This window comes from Drosophila mojavensis, unplaced genomic scaffold (assembly GCF_018153725.1).
Source record: "Drosophila mojavensis isolate 15081-1352.22 unplaced genomic scaffold, ASM1815372v1 contig_80, whole genome shotgun sequence".
Classification (NCBI taxonomy): Eukaryota; Metazoa; Arthropoda; class Insecta; order Diptera; family Drosophilidae; genus Drosophila; species Drosophila mojavensis.
The window spans coordinates 11355023-11377800 of record NW_025318906.1 but is presented as its reverse complement, the minus strand read 5'-3'; the positions used below and the strand labels follow the sequence as shown (position 1 = coordinate 11377800).

Below are 22778 nucleotides of genomic sequence, written 5' to 3'. Positions count from 1 at the left end.
GTTGCTTTTACTTAGCGTAACTTGGCTAATTGCAGTCACTGATCCACCCAAAAAACAAGTGGCTAAGACCCACAACATCAACAACAACAGCAACAACAACACAAACAGCAACTGCTGCAGCAACTGTCTCAGCCGGCAAAGGCAAAAGGCAACTGCAAAGCATTTGTCGATCGCCTCTATACATAACGCACAAACACATGCTCACTCCTGTAATTTATAATTATATATCCCTAGCTATACATATAGCCCATACATCGCATATATATACATATATACCTCCGCATGCCCGCATTTACATTTTTCTTGTCGCATTTGTCGTTGTTTTCGCACAATTTCTTGCATTTTGTTTAAAAATAAAATTGCATTGCGCTGCAAATGTAGTAGCATTTTGGCAGGTTTTGTAGGCGTGGCCCTAAAACATATTCGCATTCTTATTGAAACGGCAGACATGCTAATTGGTATATTGTAAAACTAACAGAAATATTCTAAACGGAAGCAACGCACTGTGAATGCCCTACAAAAAATCGAATTAAATTTGAAAAATAATATAAAAAGTAAAAAATAAAATAATAATAATAAGTAATAAATAAAACTAATCATTAAATTTAAAATTATTCATATGAAACTTTAATATATTATATATTATTTAAAAATTTATAAAACATATAAATCAAAACTAGGCAAAATCTCCAAAGGTTATAAAAACAATAAATACAAGGATAAACATGTATACCTCAGATATACAAAAATTTCTAATGATATAATGTAATAATATTCATAATAATAATAAACATAATAAACCCCAATTGCCTTATTTCTCATCTTACAGAATCTATTATATATTTAATATACCTTTCGCTTTTGTTAAGAACATCTGATGAATTTTGTAAGTTTTCACGCCTTTGTCGTCACTTGGAAACAATCAAGCGTTCTGCCGTCTGTCATTAGATAGATATATCATATTTATGGCTTGGAAACAGGTTTCTGCTTGTACTTCACATTGCTCTGCCGCAAACGATTTGAGTCTCAATGTGGACATAGCTTAATTGGTGTCGGCCGGTAATTGCGTTCTAGGTGGGACAGAATTGTACTGCCATATATGTTACGATACGTTATCTCGGCACAGAATTCTTCCAGATAAAGCAAAACACAATTTACAATAATGATCTGATTACTGATTTAAACAAGCGATAATTAGTTAAAGTAGATACCGATTGCCATAGTGCGAGTTGAGGTAGTTCCTCGCTAGACCTCAACTTGACCGTTCCGTTAAAGAGTCGTGCATTGACTCCAGTTGAGACATTACAAATTGAAAACATACATACATACATCTCTTTAAATAAAACATAGTTGATTGATTCGCTTGGGGCTTTTCATAATTGATTCACTACAACTGCTACCTGACGTTGAACTCTGTCAATGCCAATGTCCAGCTTTTCGACATTAACATTTGTTTGTCATTGGCATTGAATAGATCTGAGAGTATTATTATAAATGGCTTGTGCCAATTAACCATTGGATAGTTGCTAAGCGCTACAGTAGTTAATAGAGTTCAAGTGTTGTTCGAAAGCTCTTAAGGCAATATTTTTAATGTTTCTTAAAATTGCTAGCAGAGTGTGAAACAGGCCACAGTGGAAACAAGGCAAGCAACGCTTAACGAGCAGAGGACAACATTATAAGTAAAAATATAAATACAAGTATAGATTATATATATATATTATAGAAAGGTGTATTAGAATCAAAATTAGAATTGACTAAGACCAATTGTCAGCCTGAATTTAATAATGATAAAATAAAAACTTTCGGCATGCGCAATTAACCGAAATCAGAAATGCATTAAAAACAATTTGTAAGCCACTCTTGGCTGATTACAACTGGTTTTGGGCATAGTTGTTTTTTCTTTTGGTCAGCACGTAGTTGAGTCATCCGGTGTGTCGCTCTGTGTCACCAGGTGATGAAACCAGCAGCAACCAGTTGTTGAATAAGTGATACAGTACATATATATACATACATATGTATATATGTATGTATATGTACATCAGTTGCTTCCCCTCCAACAATGAACCGTTCAGTTTTAAACATTTAGTTGGTTTATTTATAGTTAATACGTATATGTGAGTGTGTTTGTTTGTATGCTTTAAATTGACCGTTAGCGGTTACATATTTTGAGTAAATACTGTATCTTAAATAATACAATATCGCTTATAGATTTGCTTAAACAATTGACGACCAAGGCCTGCAATAACATAATTGATGTCTTTCTGCTTACATTTTCGTACAAGCGTGTATATATAGGTAAACATTTATGTGTATATAATACAGGTACAACTAGATGGAATGCCGCTAATCTCTTGTGTTTAACATTTGCAGCTATTACATACATACATACATATATAGATATATATTTATATCATATAGATTGAATATCATTGCATAATACTTATGTTACAATTAGTTCAATGGAATCTTCAAATTTGCGCTAACTAGTTTAGTTTGTAGTTTAGCTTACAGTTAATACAATTGCATTACTAATTGATTGAGATTTCATTAGTGCTCGGGTTACATACGACATTGGTTGCATTTATGAAATGAAATACAGAATTTGGTATTAAACAAATTTAAAATAAACAAATCATGAATATGAATATAAAACTATTAATTAAAATAAAAACAAATATTTATATATACATATAAAATATTAAAATAATAATACTAAAATCAGATGAATCTCATATTTTCAAATTGAGTTGCCGTAGTTGGTTGTACTTGATTAGTATAGCTTGCTTGAACACATTTACCGAATATCTTAATTATGGCTAATTCTAATTCAGAAAACATCAAATCAGCCCTAACACTAGAACAAATGTGCATATATACATTGCAGTTATCTCTCTGCTAATTGCCTATGATGTGTAATTACTTACAATTACTTCCTTGTAATTGAACAAATACCTAATTAGGAATGGAACTGTTACAACAATTGTTCTGCAATAAATGTGAGTTCGAGTTCGGAGTTTGGCGCCAACAACTACTGATTCCTATCTGCCTGGCACAAAAACGGGAGCAATCAGCTTAATGCATTTTAGGCAGCTCTTATCTATCGGGGAACAGTGATTCGTAGCTGGGCGGCAGATCTTTGGGTGTGGCCGGCTGTTGCTGCTGTTGATAACGGCCCTGCGACACTGGCGACATATCGTGGGTCAGCACACCATCGTACGAAGTTGCCGTGGGCAGCTCTATGGTGGGCACATCAGACTGCAGGTATTATGGTATTATTTTATATGAGTATCTGTGATCTTTTGCAAATATTCGATTTGTACTTACCCGGTTACGTCGTTGATTGAAGCGTGCTGCAGATGCTTCGTGGGCGTGCTGCTGCACTGTAATGCAGTTCCAGTATTTCCAACAGATCCACACACAAAATCCTACGCCTACCATGGTAAAGATGAGCGATGTAATTGCCGAAAGGGCCACATTTGTTGTGTCCATTTCTTCAGGCGGAATAGCATCGTGGAAGCAGGTACCCTCATCCCGGCATGGATACATACAGTTTGTTATATTGTCTTGAACAAAATGACGCGATATGCAGGAGTATTTATCCTTTGGATTGCACAGAATATCGCCAGCAAACTGGCATTCGGAGTGTGCCGTCAGGACCATGTGTAGCTCAAGTGGCTCCGCCAATATATGCCGATCCCGATTGATAAATATGTGAACATGTGCGTCACGATCACGCTGATCGAACATTAAACGGCCAGCGGGACCATTGATGGAAATGTCGCTGCAAATCCGTTCGCTGGGCGAACGATTGCCGCTGCTAAACTGTATGTAGTCGATACATTTCTTGGTCACCGGATCGCTGCGTAGCTTTAACCGTGTGATGATCGTGAAAATGCCACGCGGTGGACGCTCATTGGTCTGAACCCGGAACTGGCAATCATACTTGATTTTATTAACCGAATGCCCTCCACTGGGCAGAGTTACATTCCAGGTTTGAGTTATAATTGCAGCGGAATCGTGTTCATCGGTTAGCCGTAGCATTGGATCGCCACGAAAGGCCTTAGACAACGTATAGATGAGCTTGTCCGAGCACAAATTATCCTGCAGACGAACTATTTTATAGCAATTGATTGCATCTGGTGCATAGAACGCAATTGCAAGCGTCAATTTGAATAGCGACCATATTGAGCATTTAATCATTTTGTTAAAATCACGACCAGCACGAGAGCGTCGGTGCTATGTAAGTGCTTGTGCGACACGTCCTGCGTGTGTGCTATATTTTAATTACTATGAATGTAAACATGCACGTTCGTTTGTTTTATAAAGTTTTACTGAAATATTCCCCAAACTTTTATTGTTTTGCATCCGAGCCAGGGCTGAATAACTACCAAGGCTACCGAGGGCTGCACGCTATTATTGCATTCATAGATTTATCGGTGCATTTATATAGTGACAATTATTCTTTACAGAATGCATTAACAGAGAGCAGAGAATATCGATAATAGCAAGAAGCAACAGCTGTTCTACAAACATGCGAAACAATTAAGTTTTTAGTGCAATTGGTTCTAGTTGGATTAAGTTATGGTTATATTGGTTAATGTTAAATAGTTGTTCTTCTATTTTGGTAGATTTATCGTATGCTTATGTTATTATTATTATATTTATAATAAAATTCAAAAATCAAGTGAGACCTTTACAGAACATGTTAAATTTTTAGGATGGCCACACATTTTAACATTATATTACTAACCACACACAACACGAGTGTGGAAAACTTATTTATATATATTTATTTCTAACTATTTAGACGCCGGCAACTGTTGAAGACGTAAACATCTACGCCGCATCATAACAGAGAATCACTAAGGATGCTCGTGCTGTGCACCTTTGTTGCCATTACCTTGTAATATGCCTGATCGTCTGGCATGTTAACGTCTCGCGAAAAATCCTGCTGAGCTATTTCTAGTCCAACAACCTCAACGCCACGGCAAAGGCGAACGCAAATTCAATGGCCACATCGGACTTTGTACTAGGCGGCCTGGCCTCCGTGGGCGCCACCTTTTTCACGAACCCGATCGAAGTGGTCAAGACGCGCATCCAACTGCAGGGCGAGCTGGCAGCACGCGGCTCCTACGTGGAGCCCTACAAAGGAATCGTGCAGGCCTTTATCACAGTGGCCAAAAATGATGGAATGATGGGTCTGCAGAAGGGTCTTGCGCCCGCCCTCTACTTTCAATTCATAATCAACTCTTTCCGGTGAGTAAATTGACATTGACTTGTGAGATAATTTACTCCATCAATTTGCTATTTCATCCCACTAGGTTAAGCATTTACACAAACGCCATGGAGAATCATTGGATGCATAAGAAAAATGGCGAGGTTTCCTTTAGCTTGGGCCTGATGTGGGGCGCAATTGGCGGCATTGTTGGCTCATACTTTTCTAGTCCATTTTTCATGGTGAGAACGCGTGGCTGGCTATTACATAAAGGCATGACCATATATAGGCAGACATATAGACGAAACTTATCTATGTTTTCGTTGATTGCTGTACTAATTTGAATGTCTGGACAAATAGAATGGCGAACTCCGCACAGATAAGACTGATACCTAATCTTTCTTTACTTTTTACAATGTAGATCAAGACGCAATTACAATCGCAGGCAGCCAAGGCGATCGCCGTTGGCCACCAGCATGCACACAAGTCCATGAGCGGCGCCCTCAAAGAGATCTACAGCAAAGGAGGCATAGTTGGACTGTGGCGTGGATCCTTGTCTGCCCTGCCCAGAGCTGCCGTCGGCTCTGGTGCACAGATCGCAACATTTGGCAAGACCAAATCATTGTTGATGGAATACGATTTGGTTCACCAGCCAACGTTGAATTCCTTTTGCTCAGGCTTAATTGCCGGCTCACTAATGTCCGTGGCTATAACGCCGCCCGATGTGATTAGTACGCGACTCTATAACCAGGGTCTTGATGCGCAGGGGCGTGGCCTTTACTATAAGGGCTGGCTGGATTGCTTTGTGAAGATCTTGCGCACCGAGGGCATCTATGGTATGTATAAGGGCTTTTGGGCCAATTATCTACGTATCGCTCCACACTCCACGTTAGTGCTGTTGTTCTTCGATGAGCTGATTGCCGTACGTGAAAAGTACAAACTTGGAGATGCTTCTTCCTGATTGTGCTAGTCCTTATCTTTGTGTAACGTTAAGTACAAATGTGTATAATTGTTTTGCTATTAGTTTGTTGAAGACAAAGTGAAAGTGAATCGCCAAAGATCAAGTCCTCCATTCCCAGTTCCAAACTCCTGCTAACTAAGGCTATCTATCAATTTTGCCGCAACTGTGCCTTATTGCTTGACTTAATTTTTTAAACTGAAAAATGAGATCAGTTTATATTTTTTTAAACCGTTATCCTCACACTTAGTCAGCTAATAGTATCCTCTTAGTAAGTAGCCGTAACTGTAACTGTGCAATACTTTTATTAAATAAAGATCGTTATTTTGTTTACATTTTATGAATTTTATTTGAAAAATGTTATTTCTGTTATATTTTCCAATTAGAACAATTTTAAAATTTGCTCAAATTTGCGTCACCTTATGTTGGCTGCGGCTCTATGTGGCGGCCAGTCGATTGCTGCAACTCCAAAGACTGGGTGAATCGAGAAGCTGAAACATCGGTGATGAAACTAGTTGGCGACGCACATTAAATCAATTAGTTGCTGAAATTAACAGTTACAAAATGAGCTCACAACTGACCCAACTACCCCAAATGTTTGAGAATTACAAGGAGACGGTGCGAAAATCGCTACGTGACCCTAACAAGCCGTGGACCAAAGTGTTTGATATTTTGGAGGAGCGCACTTCCGTCGATAGAGTGAAGCTATTTTCCGGTGAGTCCTGTCTCCAGCTAAACTTTACAGTGGAACAACAGGACTTTGGCCCCCCCGGCCATGCTGCATCAAATACGTGGCTACGCAACGTGACTAAGTGGAATTTTTTTTTTTTTTTTGAAATATATAAATAGAAACCGCAACCTGTTATAATGCACTCAAGCAGTCAGGCAGGCATCACATGAGGCGCCAAAATAGGCAAAATTGTTATACTAGCAAAGCAGGCTGGGATTACTTAGGGAATTGCATACTTTTTACAGCTCCACACAAACACAACACACACACTTCTCTCTTTTTCTCTCTCTCTATCTATCATATGTGAAAGCTGCATACGTGTAGGAGTGTGTGCTTGTGTATATATTTTTCCATAAACTTTGTGTCTTTCTTTTGTTTACTTCACACACAGCTGTCTGCAGTAACGTAATTTCTATCTATTGTGGCGCACATTCAAGAATCGCATTTTTGCCATAATTGAGAAACGATTATTTTTTAATTAAAATCTAAACAGAGGTCAAGCTCAGCTTCGACTTTGACCGGGTTTTGTGCTGTCGTGGCGCTTTTGCACACGTGTATAACGACCAGGTGTAGACCCATGCAGGCATACATATATGTGTATGATTGTATGGATGTGTTTTGTGTAAATATATACATATGTGGAATATAGAAGTGCTAACGCCAATTCTGTAAAAGCCCTAAATGTGGCTTTGGGATTATATTATGGAAATAAAACATCGCCAAGCAGTGCGACGAAATGTTCGCGTGCCTCTGGTCTACATTGGTTCAGGTGAGTCGCCGCCCAATGCGTAGCTAGACTGTGCCTGCCCGTATATGAGTGTGTGCGTGAGTAAGCGACTGTGTTTATGTGCGCCGCCTGTGCTTCGTCTGTCAACACATTTTATATTTATGAGTAGCGCAGTATAACAGTCGCGAATTTCATGAGTTGAGGCTGTGACGTCAGTAACGATATGTTCGATATTAAAAAAAAATAATAGAGGTTAGCTGTGCACGCCAGTAGCAAAATTCAAGTGCATCCGCTCGAGCGGGCACTAAATTCAACACTGAATGCTGGGTTCAATTCGTCTGCAGCGGCACAAACCATTTCGAATTTATAGGCGCGCAATGCGCGTGTGACTAGACATCAAGTGCGAATATGACAAGAGCTGAAAGGTTAATAATAGCCACACAGATGCGAGACGCTGCAGCGAATCACGAGCGAGCAAAGGGCAATTGTGTTTTTTACATCCAACCCAGAGCACAGGCAGGAAATAGAGATCGGCCATAAATCATGGCTTTCGAGGCATTGGAATCGAAACTAATTGAGATTTTCAAGGAAAATCCTGTTTTGCGGATTGGTAGACGAGCAAAGCGTTCCATTTGATATACATATATTGAACGGAGATTAACCTTTTGAATTGCATTTTCAGGTGCTGTCGCATTGTGTGCTGTTTATTTGATATTCGGCTGCTGGGCCCAGCTCGTGTGCAACATCATTGGCGTACTATATCCGGCCTATGTGTCCATTCATGCCATCGAGTCGAGTACCAAACAGGACGATACCAAGTGGCTCATCTACTGGGTCACCTTTGGCATCTTCACGGTCATTGAGTTTTTCTCCCACATCGTAACTAACATTATTCCGCTCTATTGGCTATTGAAGGTGAGTCGCAAGTCCTTGAACTGAAGTGTGATTATCTACTTGAATCTCTCTTATCTATTCTCCAGTGTGGCTTCCTCATCTGGTGCATGCTGCCCGTGGAAAACAATGGCTCTGTTATCATTTACAATAAGTTGGTGCGCCCATATTTCCTGAAGCATCATGCTTGTAAGTTACACACGCCACCTGATCTCTTAGAGAGGAAATATTAATGCGAGAATTTTCTTTTTCAGCGGTTGACAAAATCATCGATGATGGCATCAGGAAGGCCGGCAATGTGCTGAAGAAGGAATAGAGACGCTATTACGCTTTTTTGTTCACTTCCTTAAGCATTTTCGTAGCGTCCGCCTTCAGGAATGGCCCGTCACGCCAGTTTACATCACATTAGACCGCGATGATTGTCTGCACATTTCAATTTGTACTTGATTGTTGTTTTGGGCGCATGCCACTTGGTTTTAAAAACCCCTCATTTGATGATTCGCATTAGATGTGTTTGTAGTAAAATCTCGGCTTGTTAAACATAAATTTCAAAAAGAAGACAAACAACTATTTATTATGATGTTTAATGTATGACTAAATAATGCACAACTATGCCGTCTCGGCAGGCTTGGCGGCTTCGGCTGCAGCCGCCTCTGCTGCTGCTTTACGATTGCGCCAGGCGTTCATATAGGTGCGGGGGTGGACGGGGAGTAGACCGGCGATTCCAAGCAGCTCGGCCGCCGGGTCGGACATGTGAGCACCTTTGCCTAGCCAGTACCGTATGCGTTCTGTATTTAGGGCCACCAGACGTTCATTTGTCGCATTTGGCAGCGGATCATAGGAGCCCACTTGCTCAATGACAGGCTGGTGTTGATTCTTACGACGCTGTAAAAACGCTTTCATCAGATTTAAAATTATATATTGCTAAAATTTGAGCTCAGACCTCCATGACAACTATATGATAGAATGGGCGATTCGCACAGCCATGGCGCACAAACCGTATTATCTTGGCCGAATGCTTGTAAAAGCGACCAATGCCACTGGCAGGCGATAAGGACATTTTAAGGCTTATTCAAACTTCACTTAACAAGAAAATGTGTTATGAAAACAGTATACAATTATGGCACTTCGATTTCGATTTATCGGTTATCGGAATATCTATTAGTATGGACAAAATCGAATAGATCGCTCTAAATTCAATAGTCGATTGTGACCAGTATAATTTATGACAGGACTATATTCGAAGGACCAAAAAGATGTGCTAAAAAACGACATCGTTCAATTTTAGACACATTTTACTCATGCAACTCTGTGTGCCAACCAATTTGTGTACACACTGGTCGCTAACACAAAATGGCGTCAGCAGTCGAACACGAACACGAACACTAAGGAATTTTTCAGTGGTGTCTGTGTCTGTGAATTAATATTGGGGGTAAAAAAACTGTGTGCGTTTATTTTGTTTATAAATTTAATTGCAAATACGGCACATAAATACACAGCGCGTACACACACACCTACACATACGAATTCAAAAGTGCGCTTATCAATGAATTGAATTGAATTTGAGGCAGCAGCAGCAGCAAGAAGCACGCCAACGCCAACGAAGTGAATTTTTCGAGGGAACGGAAAAAAATGGCGCCCGCCTCAGCCACAGAAGCAAGTTGACTTTCTTTTCGGTGTGTGTAGTTCGTCGCCGTACTCGTTGTTCGTTTTCGTCGCATATTTGTCGCGATCAAAAATAGTGAAAAAAGAGAGAAATATTGCAAATTGCATTCAAAACGCGACGTTGACGTACAGCAGGAGGCTAGTATTTTGTACGTGATTTTGTATAACTACATACATATACATATAATACAAATACAAGCAACAGAAAAGTGCAATTACATTTGCGTTTGGAAATTTTGCGCTTTTTTCTCTTTCGCCTCCCCCTTTTTCTGCTTTGCTTCATTTATAATGTGCGCTGCACAGAGCAATCCGCCGCCCTTCGGCTATACTTGGGGTTTTGCAGACAACGGCAACCGTGCCGCAGAATCAGTTTTGGAGATATCGCCAAATATTAACTACACTGTCAGTGGGGAATCGGTAAGTGAAGTCTCAATTTGTATGTATACTTCGAATTCCCTTCGTTGCATATTATCAAATATGTTTCTATAATTTTTTCATTGTTTTTTTTTTTTTTTTTTTTTAATATCGAATGCGAGTGCTTTTGCAAATGCAGAATAACCAATCGACCCAACGAGCTAGCTAGCCAACTACCCCCCGCCACCCACGTAATAAATGTTTCTGTTGCTTTCCCACAGCGAATCGTGTTGTGTCTTTTCTCCTTACCCCCCTTTGTACGTTCCTGTTGCCCCAACAACAGCGCCACATACACACAAGCATATCGGCTAGAGATGGCCTTAAGATTTAGTCTTCCAACACGAATAACACGAATTGAATTTTCACATACCTGTAGTATCATTAAACTGAAACCAGCTGAAATATAAATAACATTCTAAAATATGCTTATTGAATACAATTTTACATATATATATATATATATATATCAGTTTAATTTAATCAATTAATTGAAATAGTTTTCAAGTAATACAGCCTAATCGGTATTTGTCTGATAAGTTTAAATATCACGCTCACATCCCTAATACAGATACAGCTACGTCGTCCGCTCGCTCGCTCACTCGTTGGTTTTGAACTCTGTATGTATAAGTGCATCAGCCATATATTCGTGTATATGCGTATGCAGGGTTGTGCGCGTGTATGTATACACGTACGATATACATACATACGTGGAGGCTCAAATACAAGAAAAAAACCAGCACATATACTTTTATGTAACTGCGTTGGTCATGCGAATGCGAGCGAGTGTGTTAGAATTCTTTTACCATACATTTATACGAAATTTTTTCGTTTCCATTTCATTCGTAAACATTCATAATTTGGTATTTGTAAAAAGTATGCGTAAGTATGTACATACATACATAGCATACGTATGCATGTAGATTTTGTGTGTATGCAAACAAACAATAATACGCACGTTGCGCTGCACACGCGGTGGCAGCTGATTGCAATACATCTCCCACTCTCCCATGATATTAGGAATTTAATTAAACATGTGGCTTAATTATTTAACGTGTGGTGGGCGAAACTTATAGTATGGCGTTCGCAAAAGCAATCGAATATAATCGATATTTATACATATATAAATACAATTTTCTATTCATCTAATTTTAAATAAATTTTACTGCATATTGGTTTTTAATCATGAATTTTATTTGTTGCGTTTCTGTTCATTTTGTGCGTTCATTTTGTTTTTGTACAACAATTTTCTTATACAATTGGCAGTACCTTTTTTTCTTTGGCATGAGAGTGCAACCCTATTTCGCTGCGTTTCTGCCTGCCTCTTTTGCGCACGTTTGTGAATACACACACACTCGCAGATAGTGTTTCGTTGTGTTTGAATTCGCCGCGTTGTGCTGTGCTGGCGACCATTTTGTGTGCATGTGTGCGGCAGTCGTCAATTCGCCGTTCGTTGAATATTCAACACTAACACATAGTCAGTGCACGCATACCAAAAACGACGCTCTCTCATGTACGCATACACACCCAGTTCGGCACATGAGTGTGCGTGCGGTGCGTGCGTGTGTTTTGATTACACTTGCTTACGTTTTGGCGCTCAACAAACTGTCAAAAGTCCAATTGCACACACACTCACACTCGCACACACACAACAACACATACATATAGCTCGAGCGCAGTGGAAAAAGCGCGCGCTTTGCTGTCGCTGTTTGTCTGCTCCTCTTCTTGTTCTTCTGCTGCCGCTGCTGCCTTCGCCGACGCCGCTGTCGCCGCCGCCACCGCTGCTTGCTTTCCTTTCATTTGGTATTGTGTTATTTTTTTTATCAACTGTTGCTGCGCCGTGCCGTAGCGCAGCGCTGCGCAGGTGTAGCGTGTTATTAAGACAAAATGAACAACAAAACAACAAAGCGCAACAATAAATACAAAATACTACCATGAATCAATTGCAGTGGCAACTGTACCTTGTACTAATCATTAGCATAGAATTAGATTAATTAACCTAACCCAAAATCTATGTATATTGGATTAATGAATGTGTTATGCAACGACCAAGCGACCAGTGTTGAGCAACGCTGAAAGCACTTGCACTTGCATTTCCTGTAATCTGTTCGGTTTTTGGGGACAAATCAATCAATCAATCAAAGCAAACAAACAAACTAACAACAGACATGAACAACAACAAACAATCAAAATACCAAAATCAAAACAATCAAATCGAATCAACTTAAATGCTATAGAAACAAACAAAATAACATCATCCATCATCCGTTATGTGGAGAGTTGTTGGTGCATCCATAAATCCACAAATCCACAATTAGCCAGCTGTCGCCAGTTATACTGACAAAAACAATGTGTACACACCCATTTTAGATGCCCTATCTGTTATCCACGGATGGATCATTGGCCGTACAAAAGGATGTTAAAGGTGCACTCACCAGCAATAAGGGCAATGTCGTTCGTCGCATGTTCGTGGTGAATGATTCCTCGTTTGCGCCCGGAACACAAAGGTGCGTTTTCAAAGACAAACAAAACAATAAATATGATATAAAACAAATCATAAAAAAAAAACAAACAAAAATTTAAAAGATACAAATTATCTCTAGAACAAGATAAAAAGCCTTTACTAAGCCTCGTTTTTTCTCGGCTGCTTCGATGCGCTCTCTTTCTCTCTTCCCACACTCTCTCTCTCTCTCTATTTCTATCTCTATCCATCCACAGAGTAATTACCACAGGCGCCGCATCGACGGTGGTCAAAAAACAGGACTCTGGTCAACAGGTGTTGAGCATAAATTCGCTCGATAAGAACTGTAAGTGGCTGTCGTTAAAAATCAGTTTAAGAATCTGTTTGAGAAATCAAATAAATTAGTGTTGCACGCGTTGTTGATGTGTTGTAATCGATTTGTATATATCGATGATTGTCAGGGGTTTCGCTAATCGACTGTTCTCTCTCTCTATTTGTATACTTCTCTTTGCTACTTTCCGCTCGCTCGCTGTAACCAACTTCCACCGAATGTAATATCCACTTTCTCGATCTCTGTCTGTCTCTCTCTCTTTCTGTTTCTGTTGTCGCTGTGTTTGCTCTCGTATTGCTGTCACGCATTACCAACACCAACACCAACACCAATACCTAATCCACCCACTCATGCTCCCCTCCCCACTCACTCTTCCCACATACACTGTCATTCACTTACTCTCACTCATCATAAAAATACACACGGCGGCGGCGGCGGGCGGCGGGCTGTGGCGTATTAGATCTTTTGGTCGATCAGGCAACAGCGGCAGCAGCTGCGGCTGCGGCAGCAGGTGGAGGTGATCCGGCGAATGCTGCACACCATCATGCATTGACAAATGGCAGCATTGTTGACACAAAAACTGGACAAACGGTATTAACCACATCGAGTGCCGCCGCTGCGGCCAAGTCGCATTTTGGCTCAATTGGAGCATTGCATCTCACCCAAGAGGAGTGCAATGAGATCCTAATCAAGCGCGCCATTGCAGCCGGCCACGGCCACCACCAGACGCACACACTCACCGCTGGCGACGGAGCCCACCACCATCATCATTCGACGGCGCCGGGCGCGACACCAAGTAAGCATCTCAAATCTGTGTTGTGTTCGACTATCTCCTCCTTCTCCTCCAATACGCTCCTACTGCTACAACACTCTCTGTCTCTGTCTGACTCTCTCTGGCACTGGTACTGGTATTCGGTATTCTCGTTGCTTACTACCTGTTGCGTCGTTAAGTCGTTGCGTTACGCAATGTGACGTCACGTTGCTTTACGCTGCGTTACGTTGCGTTGCGTCGTATTACATTGCATTGCTGCTTACCGTAATTGTTAGCGGTTGAAAATTCGAATATTTGTTATTAGATTTCGTTTTTATGTTTTTAATTTTTCTAAAAATATATAAAAATTATATTTATTTAAATTTCTTGAGTTCTATTATATTTTGTTTTTCTTTTCTTTTTTTTTCTCTTTGTTTTGTTCTGTTGAGTTTGTGTTTGGTTCGCACTTTTGATTTTCTTTCTTTGTTTTCTTCTCTTTTATTTTTGATATATCTTCCTTTGAATTCCATTTGGTTATTGTTCCGTTGGCGGTGCAACAACACTCTTAGGTGACATACTTCCTGGTATTTCAGTTCAAGTACAGAAAGTAATACAAGGACTCGAAGAGAACGAGGACTCGCAGGGCGACGCACCCAACTTAAAGTTGGAGCCAGGCACATTAGAATTGTCCCCAAAGACCGAACTACAGGAATCAATGCATTTCAGCGAAGTAAGCCCAACATTTATGTTACACTCACTTACACACCCACACACACATACACACTTAAACACGCAAAACTAAAACAAAACCACAAAAAAAAAAAAAAAAAAAAAAAAATGAAAATATAGAAATGTATATGAACTATTTATAGAAATCCCCCAGATTCGCATAGTAATCAACGTCTTTTTCTCTCTTCTTCGTGGTCTCTCTTTATTCTCTTTTAGACCGACGCCACCATCAAAAAGGAGCGCCCGTACAGTTGTGACGAGTGCGGTAAATCCTTTCTGCTCAAACATCATTTGACAACACACGCACGCGTGCACACAGGTGGTTGTTCTTGTTCCTAGCACATACCTATGAAATTACGAGCAGGTCTAACCCCAAATTCTCGATCTGCCCCCTTTCTCTTTCTGTTTTCTTGCTACATTTCCACTCTTTAGGCGAACGACCACATATTTGCACTCATTGCGGAAAAAGTTTTGCGCACAAACATTGTCTAAACACGCATCTGCTGCTTCACTCAACTGATCGGCCATATCAGTGTCAGGAGTGCAAGAAGAGCTTTACGCTTAAGCATCATCTATTGACGCATTCGCGCGTCCACAGCCGGGAACGGCCATTTGTTTGCCAGGAGTGCGGACGTGCATTTCCCCTTAAACGTCATCTGGTGACGCACAGTAAATTTCACGCCGGCGAACGTCCGTACGTCTGCGAAGAATGCGGTGAAAGTTTCGCACAGGAGAATCACCTGATTATGCACTCGCGGTAAGCAGCTCCACAATCTCATTGCTCAATGCTCAAAACTAAAGTCACATTATTTGTTTTGCCTTGCAGCTTTCATGGTTCATTGAATCCATTTGTTTGCGCTGATTGCGGAGCCTCGTTTCCACGAAAGTTTCAATTGGTTAACCACGGTCGCATCCACGGCAAGATACCACACTCCTGCACAGTTTGTGGCAAAGAATTTCTACAGAAGCGCACACTAGTTTCCCACATGAGGTGAGTCAATTTAACTAGTATTCAAATTAAATATCAGCTAATCGCAATTATTTAATGCTTTTCAGGCGCGTTCATACCGGCGAGCAGGCGCACCCCTGCGTTAGCTGCGGCGAAGGTTTCCTCACCAAAGCGGAGCTGCATCAGCATGTGCGTGCAGCGCACAATGGCGTTAATCCCAATACGAGCAGTGCTACCATAATAGCCAATCAACAGGTTTGCATGAAGATTTCAATATACAAGACTCTAGTAAATTTACGGTACATTTGTAATTGATTCAAAATTCAAGCAGCTCCAACAGCCGCATCATCATCCCGGACATCCACAGACGATCACCGTTGTCAGCAATCCAGCTAATTCAACGCTGCTCACCGTCTCCACAACCGATGCGAATGGTGTCACGCGTCCACAGTTCGTTTGCCGGTAGGTGTTTGCTGCCTTCAACAGAGCATAAAGATTAGCTAATGACAACTTCTCGATTTGCAGTGAATGTGGCAGCGCGTTTAATAGCCGTGAGGCGCTCGCCTTGCACTTGCGACTGCATACAGGCGACAAGAGCTTGATGACCGATCTGTGCGCCTTGACAGCAGCGCTGCCTGGTCACTTCTTGAGCACGGCCAGCCTTAATCCTGGCACTGTGGTCACGGCCAATCCGAACCTGGTGGGACAGAGTCCGGTGCCGGTGCAAATCATATCATCAACCGGTCAGGTGATGTCACAGACCACGCTGGTGCAGGCCGCCAATTCGACCCATCCGCAAGCCGTTGTCACAGCCGTGCCCACAATGCCCGTCCACGGGCAACAGCATCTGCAGCACGTCCAGCAACAGCAGCAGCAGCATGTGGTCACCGTGTCGCCGGCCAACAAGCCTAAATCGCATTTCTGTGCCAGCTGCGGCAAGGGATTCGCTGCCAAGCACGGCCTAATGCAGCACAATCGTCGACATCCAAACGGCGGCTGCACGGTGCGCACCCATGTTTGTGAATGTGGAAAGGCGTTCTTCCAAAAGAATCATCTGATGCTGCATCAGCGCCAGCATTTGGAAACAAAGCCAGCCATATCGCAGCAACAGGTATGCTAAGTGCCCAGCCCCCCAAAACTCCCCCCACCCACAGCCCGACCCCATAGATAACTAAAACAGATATTGGTCAATTATTTCAATTGTTTTTTAATTTGCTTTGATTTATACGAAAATAATGAAAAAAGAAAAACGAAAATATATAAATTGGCATAGATTATAATTAATTTAGTTTTATATAAATATTATATATCGTGGGAGCAGTTAGTTTAGCCTCTAAGCTATGCAATTTAATATAATTAAGAACTATCTAAGCCATTGTTACCGAGTATCAACAATAAAGCTTCTAAAACATATGCTTCTTAAAGTCGGGGGAACTTCTTCTCGGCGAAGGTTTCTGTGTCGGTCTGCAAGAGAAATTTCAACCATTTCAGGGTCAATCTTAAACTAAAGTAAATCAAGAAAACTGCAAAAAAAAAAAATTGTTTTTAAATACTACAGTATAGCCTAATCCTAATCCGGATACTTAAATGTTTTCAGTTAGTTTAATAATTCTATTAAAAATAAAAATACAATTCTTTCCGGTTTCAATTTTATTTCTTTAAACTTTTTTAAATACATGAAAAATTCAAGGAATATTTTTCAATATGTAAAATATTCTTACAGCTTAAAGCTAGATGTCTACAGACTAGGAATGCATATTATGTATATTTCGATTCTCTTGTTTTGCACTGTTTTGTTTTTCTTATCTCTTCCCTTTATAAAAATCACACAAAAACAAAAGAACAATTTAAATGATTTCACGATATGATAAATGCATTATCTTTTTTTTTAACTTCGAATACTTGCAGCTTGTTGTACCAACTACTTCTTACTAAATAATCAATAAAGAAATAGATCAATAGATCAACTGAACAATAATAAAATGCTAAAGAAAACTACATTCACTCACCCTCACACACACATCTACAGGCACGCATGCACACCCACACCCACACACACAGCTGATTGTTTCGTAAATACCAAAGCAAATTCTATTTGTATAAAGTTTTGTCTGTGCGCAAGTGTGTGTGTGTGTGTGTCCTGTATTTGTGTGTGCGTGTGCGTGTGTTGCGAACTCTCTCTGAAGAACTGAAAGAAAGAAAAAAACAAAAAGAAATTGATGATAAACAAATAAAACCAAAATAATACATAGATCAAATACTACAGTAAATACAATCGTTACAATCTTTTGTAATACGTGTATGCAAAAAAGGCTTCACTGTGCGCGTTTTAGGTGTGTATACAAAAAACAACAATATATTCAAAATTATCAAGATAATATTGTCCCATAAACAACAACTATATATAACTTATTGTATTATTGTCATGTGTATAATTCCTTAATTATTTGCCTGTTTTGTCGCTTTGTGTATGTGTTTTAATTACTATTATTTAAATCCTTTTTACTGTGCATTTTCTTAGATTTCTCCCTAGTTTTGCTATTCTATTTGTTAAACAAGACAAACAAAATTTCATGTCAAAAAGCAATGAAAATAAATAAATAAAATAATATATTTTTAAATTTTAGTTATGTTTTTCAATAGCCCCTTTTGATGATTTGCTTGAGCTTAATTCTAGTTTAGTTTTTATTTATATATAATTATTTACTTTGGTATTTAGTGAGCGAATTCTTTGTTTTTCATTTTGCGAATGATTTGCTAAAGTTTTGCAACTTTTTGCAGGAGGCCGAGGTGCAACAGCAACAGCAGCAGCAACAAGCGCAAGCTGCAGCTGCAGCCGCCGCCGCTGCGGGTCAACAGCCTGCTCAGGTGGAGGTGCAGATCGTATCCAGTGGCCATGGCCAGGGCAAGGTCATCAAATACGAGATCTGTCGCAACGTGCTGCAGGAGGAGCAGCAACAACAGCAGCAGCAGCAGCAACAGCAAAACTCCATGCACACAGAGTAAACTAAGAGACAGATAGAGAGAGGGCGAGCGAATGTAAGGGGCGGGACAGCAAGCGAGTGGAAGCGAGAGAGCGAGAGTTGATAACATTATGATAAGCATTTCTGTTGTAACTATTTGTAAATATACAAAGGCAATTTGTGCAATTGCAATTGCGAGGCAAACACGAAGACGAGGACGAAGACGAAGACTTGCTCCCGCCCTCAAGAGAAACACACTCACACACATACACATATGCATATGTACACCCACCCACGCACACCAGCAAGCATATATACATATATATAAATATATAAATATATATATATATAGAACTTATAATATATGAACAGGGCAGCTTTGCAAGCCTCACACACACACACACACACACGCAACAGCTAAAAGTGAATATAAGAGAGGAGATCCTTGTGCGTATATAAGAGTTAAGCGATTCCCTTAGTTGTACTAATTTAGTTATCAATTAGCTATTCATTAAATAGACAACTAGCTATATATATATATATACAAATATATATTTACACAGACACACACATACAATATTAACTATAATTAGTAACTATACTGTTATAATTTCTTTGTGATGCATTGGTCGCATCTAAAACAAGAACCTCGTCTAAGTTGCAAAAGTTTTTACCTAATTACGTTTTAATTGAAACACTTTAAAATCAAACACCAACACACAACACACCCACACACACTTATGTATGCACACATATGTATATAGAAATATATATACATGCATGTATGGGTGTATAACATATGCATTAAGATATATCGCCTAAATGTAAACTGTGTATACATAATAAAAAGAAAGAATAAGAAAACAAACAGAAAATAAATACTAAGCAAACAAACAAACAAACAAAACAAAAACTACAACTAAATTTAGAGTTAAACGTGAAAAATTCAAACAAAAATAACAATTATTTTAATAATAATTTTAATTTTAATGTAATACGTAAATTAGCTAACAGCACTCTGGCGTCTCGATCATGTTTGTTGTGGGCGTGGTCGTGGGCGTTTGTCCAACACAAAAACAACAATTTGCAAAGCTTGTAAATAAAAGAGAAATACAGAAAATGGAATGGAATGGAATAATAATAACATGCAACTAGAACTTAAGTAAATGCAAAACAGGTCTAAAGCAGAATTAAATAAAAAGTATGATGAAATTATTGAAAGTGTTGGCAATGGTGCCTGGCACAGTAACTAAAGAATACTAGTATCTATAACTGATATAAATACAACAGAGCAACATAAAAGTAGATTACAAATAAAAAGTAACATAACAGAAAGAAATAATATTAACAAGAAGGAATATATGAGTACATAAATATAGCTATAAGTAATATATTAGTTGTATAACAAATTTATAGACACACACACACAATTTAATGCAAAATGAAAAAAAAAAAAATTAATAATAATTAGTACATAGACACACACCCACACAAACTTACCTTCGCTGTTGCAGATTCCATCAATCAATGCACGCTTTTTGTGGCAAAATCAAACAAACAAATTTATTATCAAACTGTAAAAATATATACAAAAACAAAAAACGAAAATAATAAAATCAGAAACACAGCAAACAAACATATACCTTACAAAATAAAAAAGTAAAAAAAAAAAAAAAAAAAAAAAACTAGGAATGCGTTGAATGAGAATGCAACAAGTAAATCGATAACATAATCCAATAAATAGATGAACCTAATCTTAAGCATATATTTTAATATGTAAGCCTTAAAGAAAATACGACTATGAATAATAAAAAACAAAAAAGAATGTGTAACTGTAATTGTTAACTAAAATGGTTTTTGTTTACTAAAAATACAAGCTGATGAAAGGACAGGTGCAAACCTATGAAGCTCAGATATGTATTTGGAATGCTTTAGGTATTTTGAGAGCCTTGAGGTGTGTGAAATTAAGGCGCTAATTAAGGTTTTTAAGTACATTAAATATTATGGCTACAGACAGATAAGGCTTGTTGAACGGGCTAATCAATATAAAAGTTAAATTTCCAGAGGGAGAAGTTTTGATTATTTAACCTAAGGAATTTTTATGTCGGTTCGCTTTCATGGATATAATTTGATTCAGTGTAATGTTTGACGTGTAATGCGTTATAGATTGCATGGACCCTGAATTGAGATTTGTAATACATATGTGCTCCACTTTGCGCATTGCAACTCGAATTTTATTCAGTACTGTTAAATTTATATTTCTGAGAAAAACCCTTGGATAAAAATGTTAGGGGAAAATGCGGTAGCAGTGTAAGAGATATATCAATATATCAGATTACTAATTTCGCCTCACAAGTCGCCTATAAACTATCAACCTATAATCATATATATTTATAAACAATATAATCCCCGCATAAATTTAGTTATCATTGAGACTTCTACTTGAATTCTTATCAGAAGCTAAACTGGTTGTTGTTCACTGATTTGATTCAAACCTTGTATTTATTTTGTATGTTTAGTCATTTCATGTTTCGGCAATAACTGGATTCTCTTGCTATAAACAAACTGCAGAATTATCTTCTCTTCTTCCGCTTCAGATATTGTCCATTTTCGTATCGGACATAATTGCAAAGAACAAAATGCGATTAGACAGATAAGTGCTATCCGATAAAAAAATAACTGAATTCAGGGTCGCACTTTCTACCATATAAATTATTGCCAAAAGTGTTGGCCAAATTCTTTTGCTCACGAATGTTTTCATAATTTATTTATAGATCCGCTGATTAAACAGACACAAACAAGCGAACTGAATAATTGTGACTCAATGGGACTGTGTTGTGTGTCAGTCAACGCATAGCACTTGATCAGTGTACTATATGCTACTTAAAGTGCCAAAAGGGGAAGCTATATCAAATATTTTAATTCCTAGGTAAACTAATAACTAAACAGGTTTCTCGTACTCTTGTCGTATATAATATGTATACATATATAATTGTATATGTATAACATTCTCAGGAATTTTAGACTAATACACTTCTAGTTAGATAAGATACATGCAGGTTTATATATATAAATGAAGTAGTTTAGTGTCTTCTACAGGTAAACTAAAATGTTTAGTATGCACACCCAGTAAATGGATATGAACGGGGTATACAACAGCGGTATATATAACAATGATTAAAAATTATTATAAAATTGTATATGGATACTTCTGATATACACTCAAAATTGATATCTAAATGATAAGATAATTATGTATGTTGTGGCTGTTCCAAAGGTTGGTTCTAACACACCCAAGATTTTTGGATATTGATACTACCTATTTTTAATGAGAAGGAAAAACAGACGATTTGCTTTCAATGCTCATATGGAATAATGATTTAGCGTTCTTATTGTATTTGTATCACAATTTTCAAAGCTAATATGTTTGTTTTGCCTTTTACAGGGTATTTCCACAACGAATTCGTGCCTTCAAGCTAACTCAAGACTTAATATGAAAAATAATTAGCGTTGTTTTTACATGAAGTCACGAAGCTACTGGCCGAAAAGAAAAGGTTTTGGCCATATGGTCACTATCTGTACAATTAAGGCACGTAGCAAACATTTAACATTTAGCATTCATGGCGCTCAATATCCGACAGAAGTCGTCACAGCTTGTTCATAATTTAAATAGTTTCATTTTGCTTGAAATGATTTAGTGCTATAATATAAAAACGGAGCGTGATTACATCAGTGAATCAGCAACCTTTATACGTCTTGACTCCATATATGTATATACATATATATGTACATACATACATACATATGTATGTATTATGCATGCAAGTGCATTGTCTGACAAGAAGTTAAAGCCCAAAACAATTTTGGCATGCGCCCATATAAGGGTTGGACATGGACACATCTGTACCTTAATATAGGCTTTTTATTTTTATTTTTTCACTTGTTTATTCTCTTAGGCATTAAATTAAAATTAATTGTGCTTAAACAAGTGGCGTAT

The 22778-nt window shown here is 38.7% G+C and overlaps 5 protein-coding genes across 28 annotated transcripts; 3 read left to right on the top strand and 2 right to left on the bottom strand.

Annotated features, from left to right (window-relative positions):
- Window positions 1-2072: 2072 nt before the first annotated feature.
- Window positions 2073-4404, bottom strand: LOC6579518. Its single transcript, XM_002005376.4, has 2 exons — window positions 3325-4404; window positions 2073-3255 (listed from the first exon to the last, which is right to left on the bottom strand). Exons 1-2 carry the CDS (start codon window positions 4198-4200, stop codon window positions 3094-3096), a joined length of 1038 nt encoding a protein of 345 aa, XP_002005412.1. The 5' UTR covers window positions 4201-4404; the 3' UTR covers window positions 2073-3093.
- A 119-nt stretch (window positions 4405-4523) lies between these two features.
- On the top strand, window positions 4524-6713 carry LOC6579517 (solute carrier family 25 member 35). Of its 3 annotated transcripts, none has more exons than XM_044011013.1 (4): window positions 4524-4684; window positions 4808-5256; window positions 5322-5457; window positions 5637-6506. In XM_044011013.1, exons 2-4 carry the CDS (start codon window positions 5009-5011, stop codon window positions 6174-6176), a joined length of 924 nt encoding a protein of 307 aa, XP_043866948.1. In that variant the 5' UTR covers window positions 4524-4684; window positions 4808-5008; the 3' UTR covers window positions 6177-6506. The 3 variants fall into 3 exon arrangements, with proteins under 3 accessions (XP_043866948.1, XP_043866949.1, XP_002005411.1); XM_044011014.1 differs by lacking the exon at window positions 4524-4684 and adding an exon at window positions 6560-6713 and having other exon boundaries at window positions 4730-5256; window positions 5637-6051; XM_002005375.4 differs by lacking the exon at window positions 4524-4684 and having other exon boundaries at window positions 4731-5256.
- On the top strand, window positions 6644-9091 carry LOC6579516 (receptor expression-enhancing protein 5). Of its 3 annotated transcripts, none has more exons than XM_002005374.4 (4): window positions 6644-6888; window positions 8313-8545; window positions 8611-8710; window positions 8776-9091. In XM_002005374.4, exons 1-4 carry the CDS (start codon window positions 6738-6740, stop codon window positions 8835-8837), a joined length of 546 nt encoding a protein of 181 aa, XP_002005410.1. In that variant the 5' UTR covers window positions 6644-6737; the 3' UTR covers window positions 8838-9091. The 3 variants fall into 3 exon arrangements, with proteins under 3 accessions (XP_002005410.1, XP_015019214.1, XP_032586531.1); XM_015163728.2 differs by lacking the exon at window positions 6644-6888 and adding an exon at window positions 7291-7672; XM_032730640.2 differs by lacking the exon at window positions 6644-6888 and adding an exon at window positions 8159-8240.
- On the bottom strand, window positions 9064-9759 carry LOC6579515 (probable 28S ribosomal protein S16, mitochondrial). Its single transcript, XM_002005373.4, has 2 exons — window positions 9465-9759; window positions 9064-9406 (listed from the first exon to the last, which is right to left on the bottom strand). Exons 1-2 carry the CDS (start codon window positions 9579-9581, stop codon window positions 9131-9133), a joined length of 393 nt encoding a protein of 130 aa, XP_002005409.2. The 5' UTR covers window positions 9582-9759; the 3' UTR covers window positions 9064-9130.
- Window positions 9760-9880: 121 nt separating this feature from the next.
- LOC6579514 (gastrula zinc finger protein XlCGF57.1) lies at window positions 9881-20151 on the top strand. 20 transcript variants are annotated; one of them, XM_032730631.2, is made up of 13 exons: window positions 9881-10335; window positions 10490-10603; window positions 12968-13104; window positions 13316-13404; window positions 13850-14185; window positions 14674-14870; window positions 15086-15191; window positions 15302-15626; window positions 15696-15860; window positions 15926-16073; window positions 16147-16280; window positions 16344-16929; window positions 18600-20151. In XM_032730631.2, the coding sequence occupies exons 3-13, from the start codon at window positions 12968-12970 to the stop codon at window positions 18822-18824; spliced, it is 2448 nt and encodes an 815-aa protein (XP_032586522.1). In that variant the 5' UTR covers window positions 9881-10335; window positions 10490-10603; the 3' UTR covers window positions 18825-20151. The 20 variants fall into 20 exon arrangements, with proteins under 20 accessions (XP_032586522.1, XP_015019209.1, XP_032586520.1 ...); XM_015163723.3 differs by having other exon boundaries at window positions 9881-10603; window positions 14710-14870; XM_032730629.2 differs by having other exon boundaries at window positions 9881-10603; window positions 14689-14870.
- The last annotated feature ends 2627 nt before the right edge of the window (window positions 20152-22778 follow it).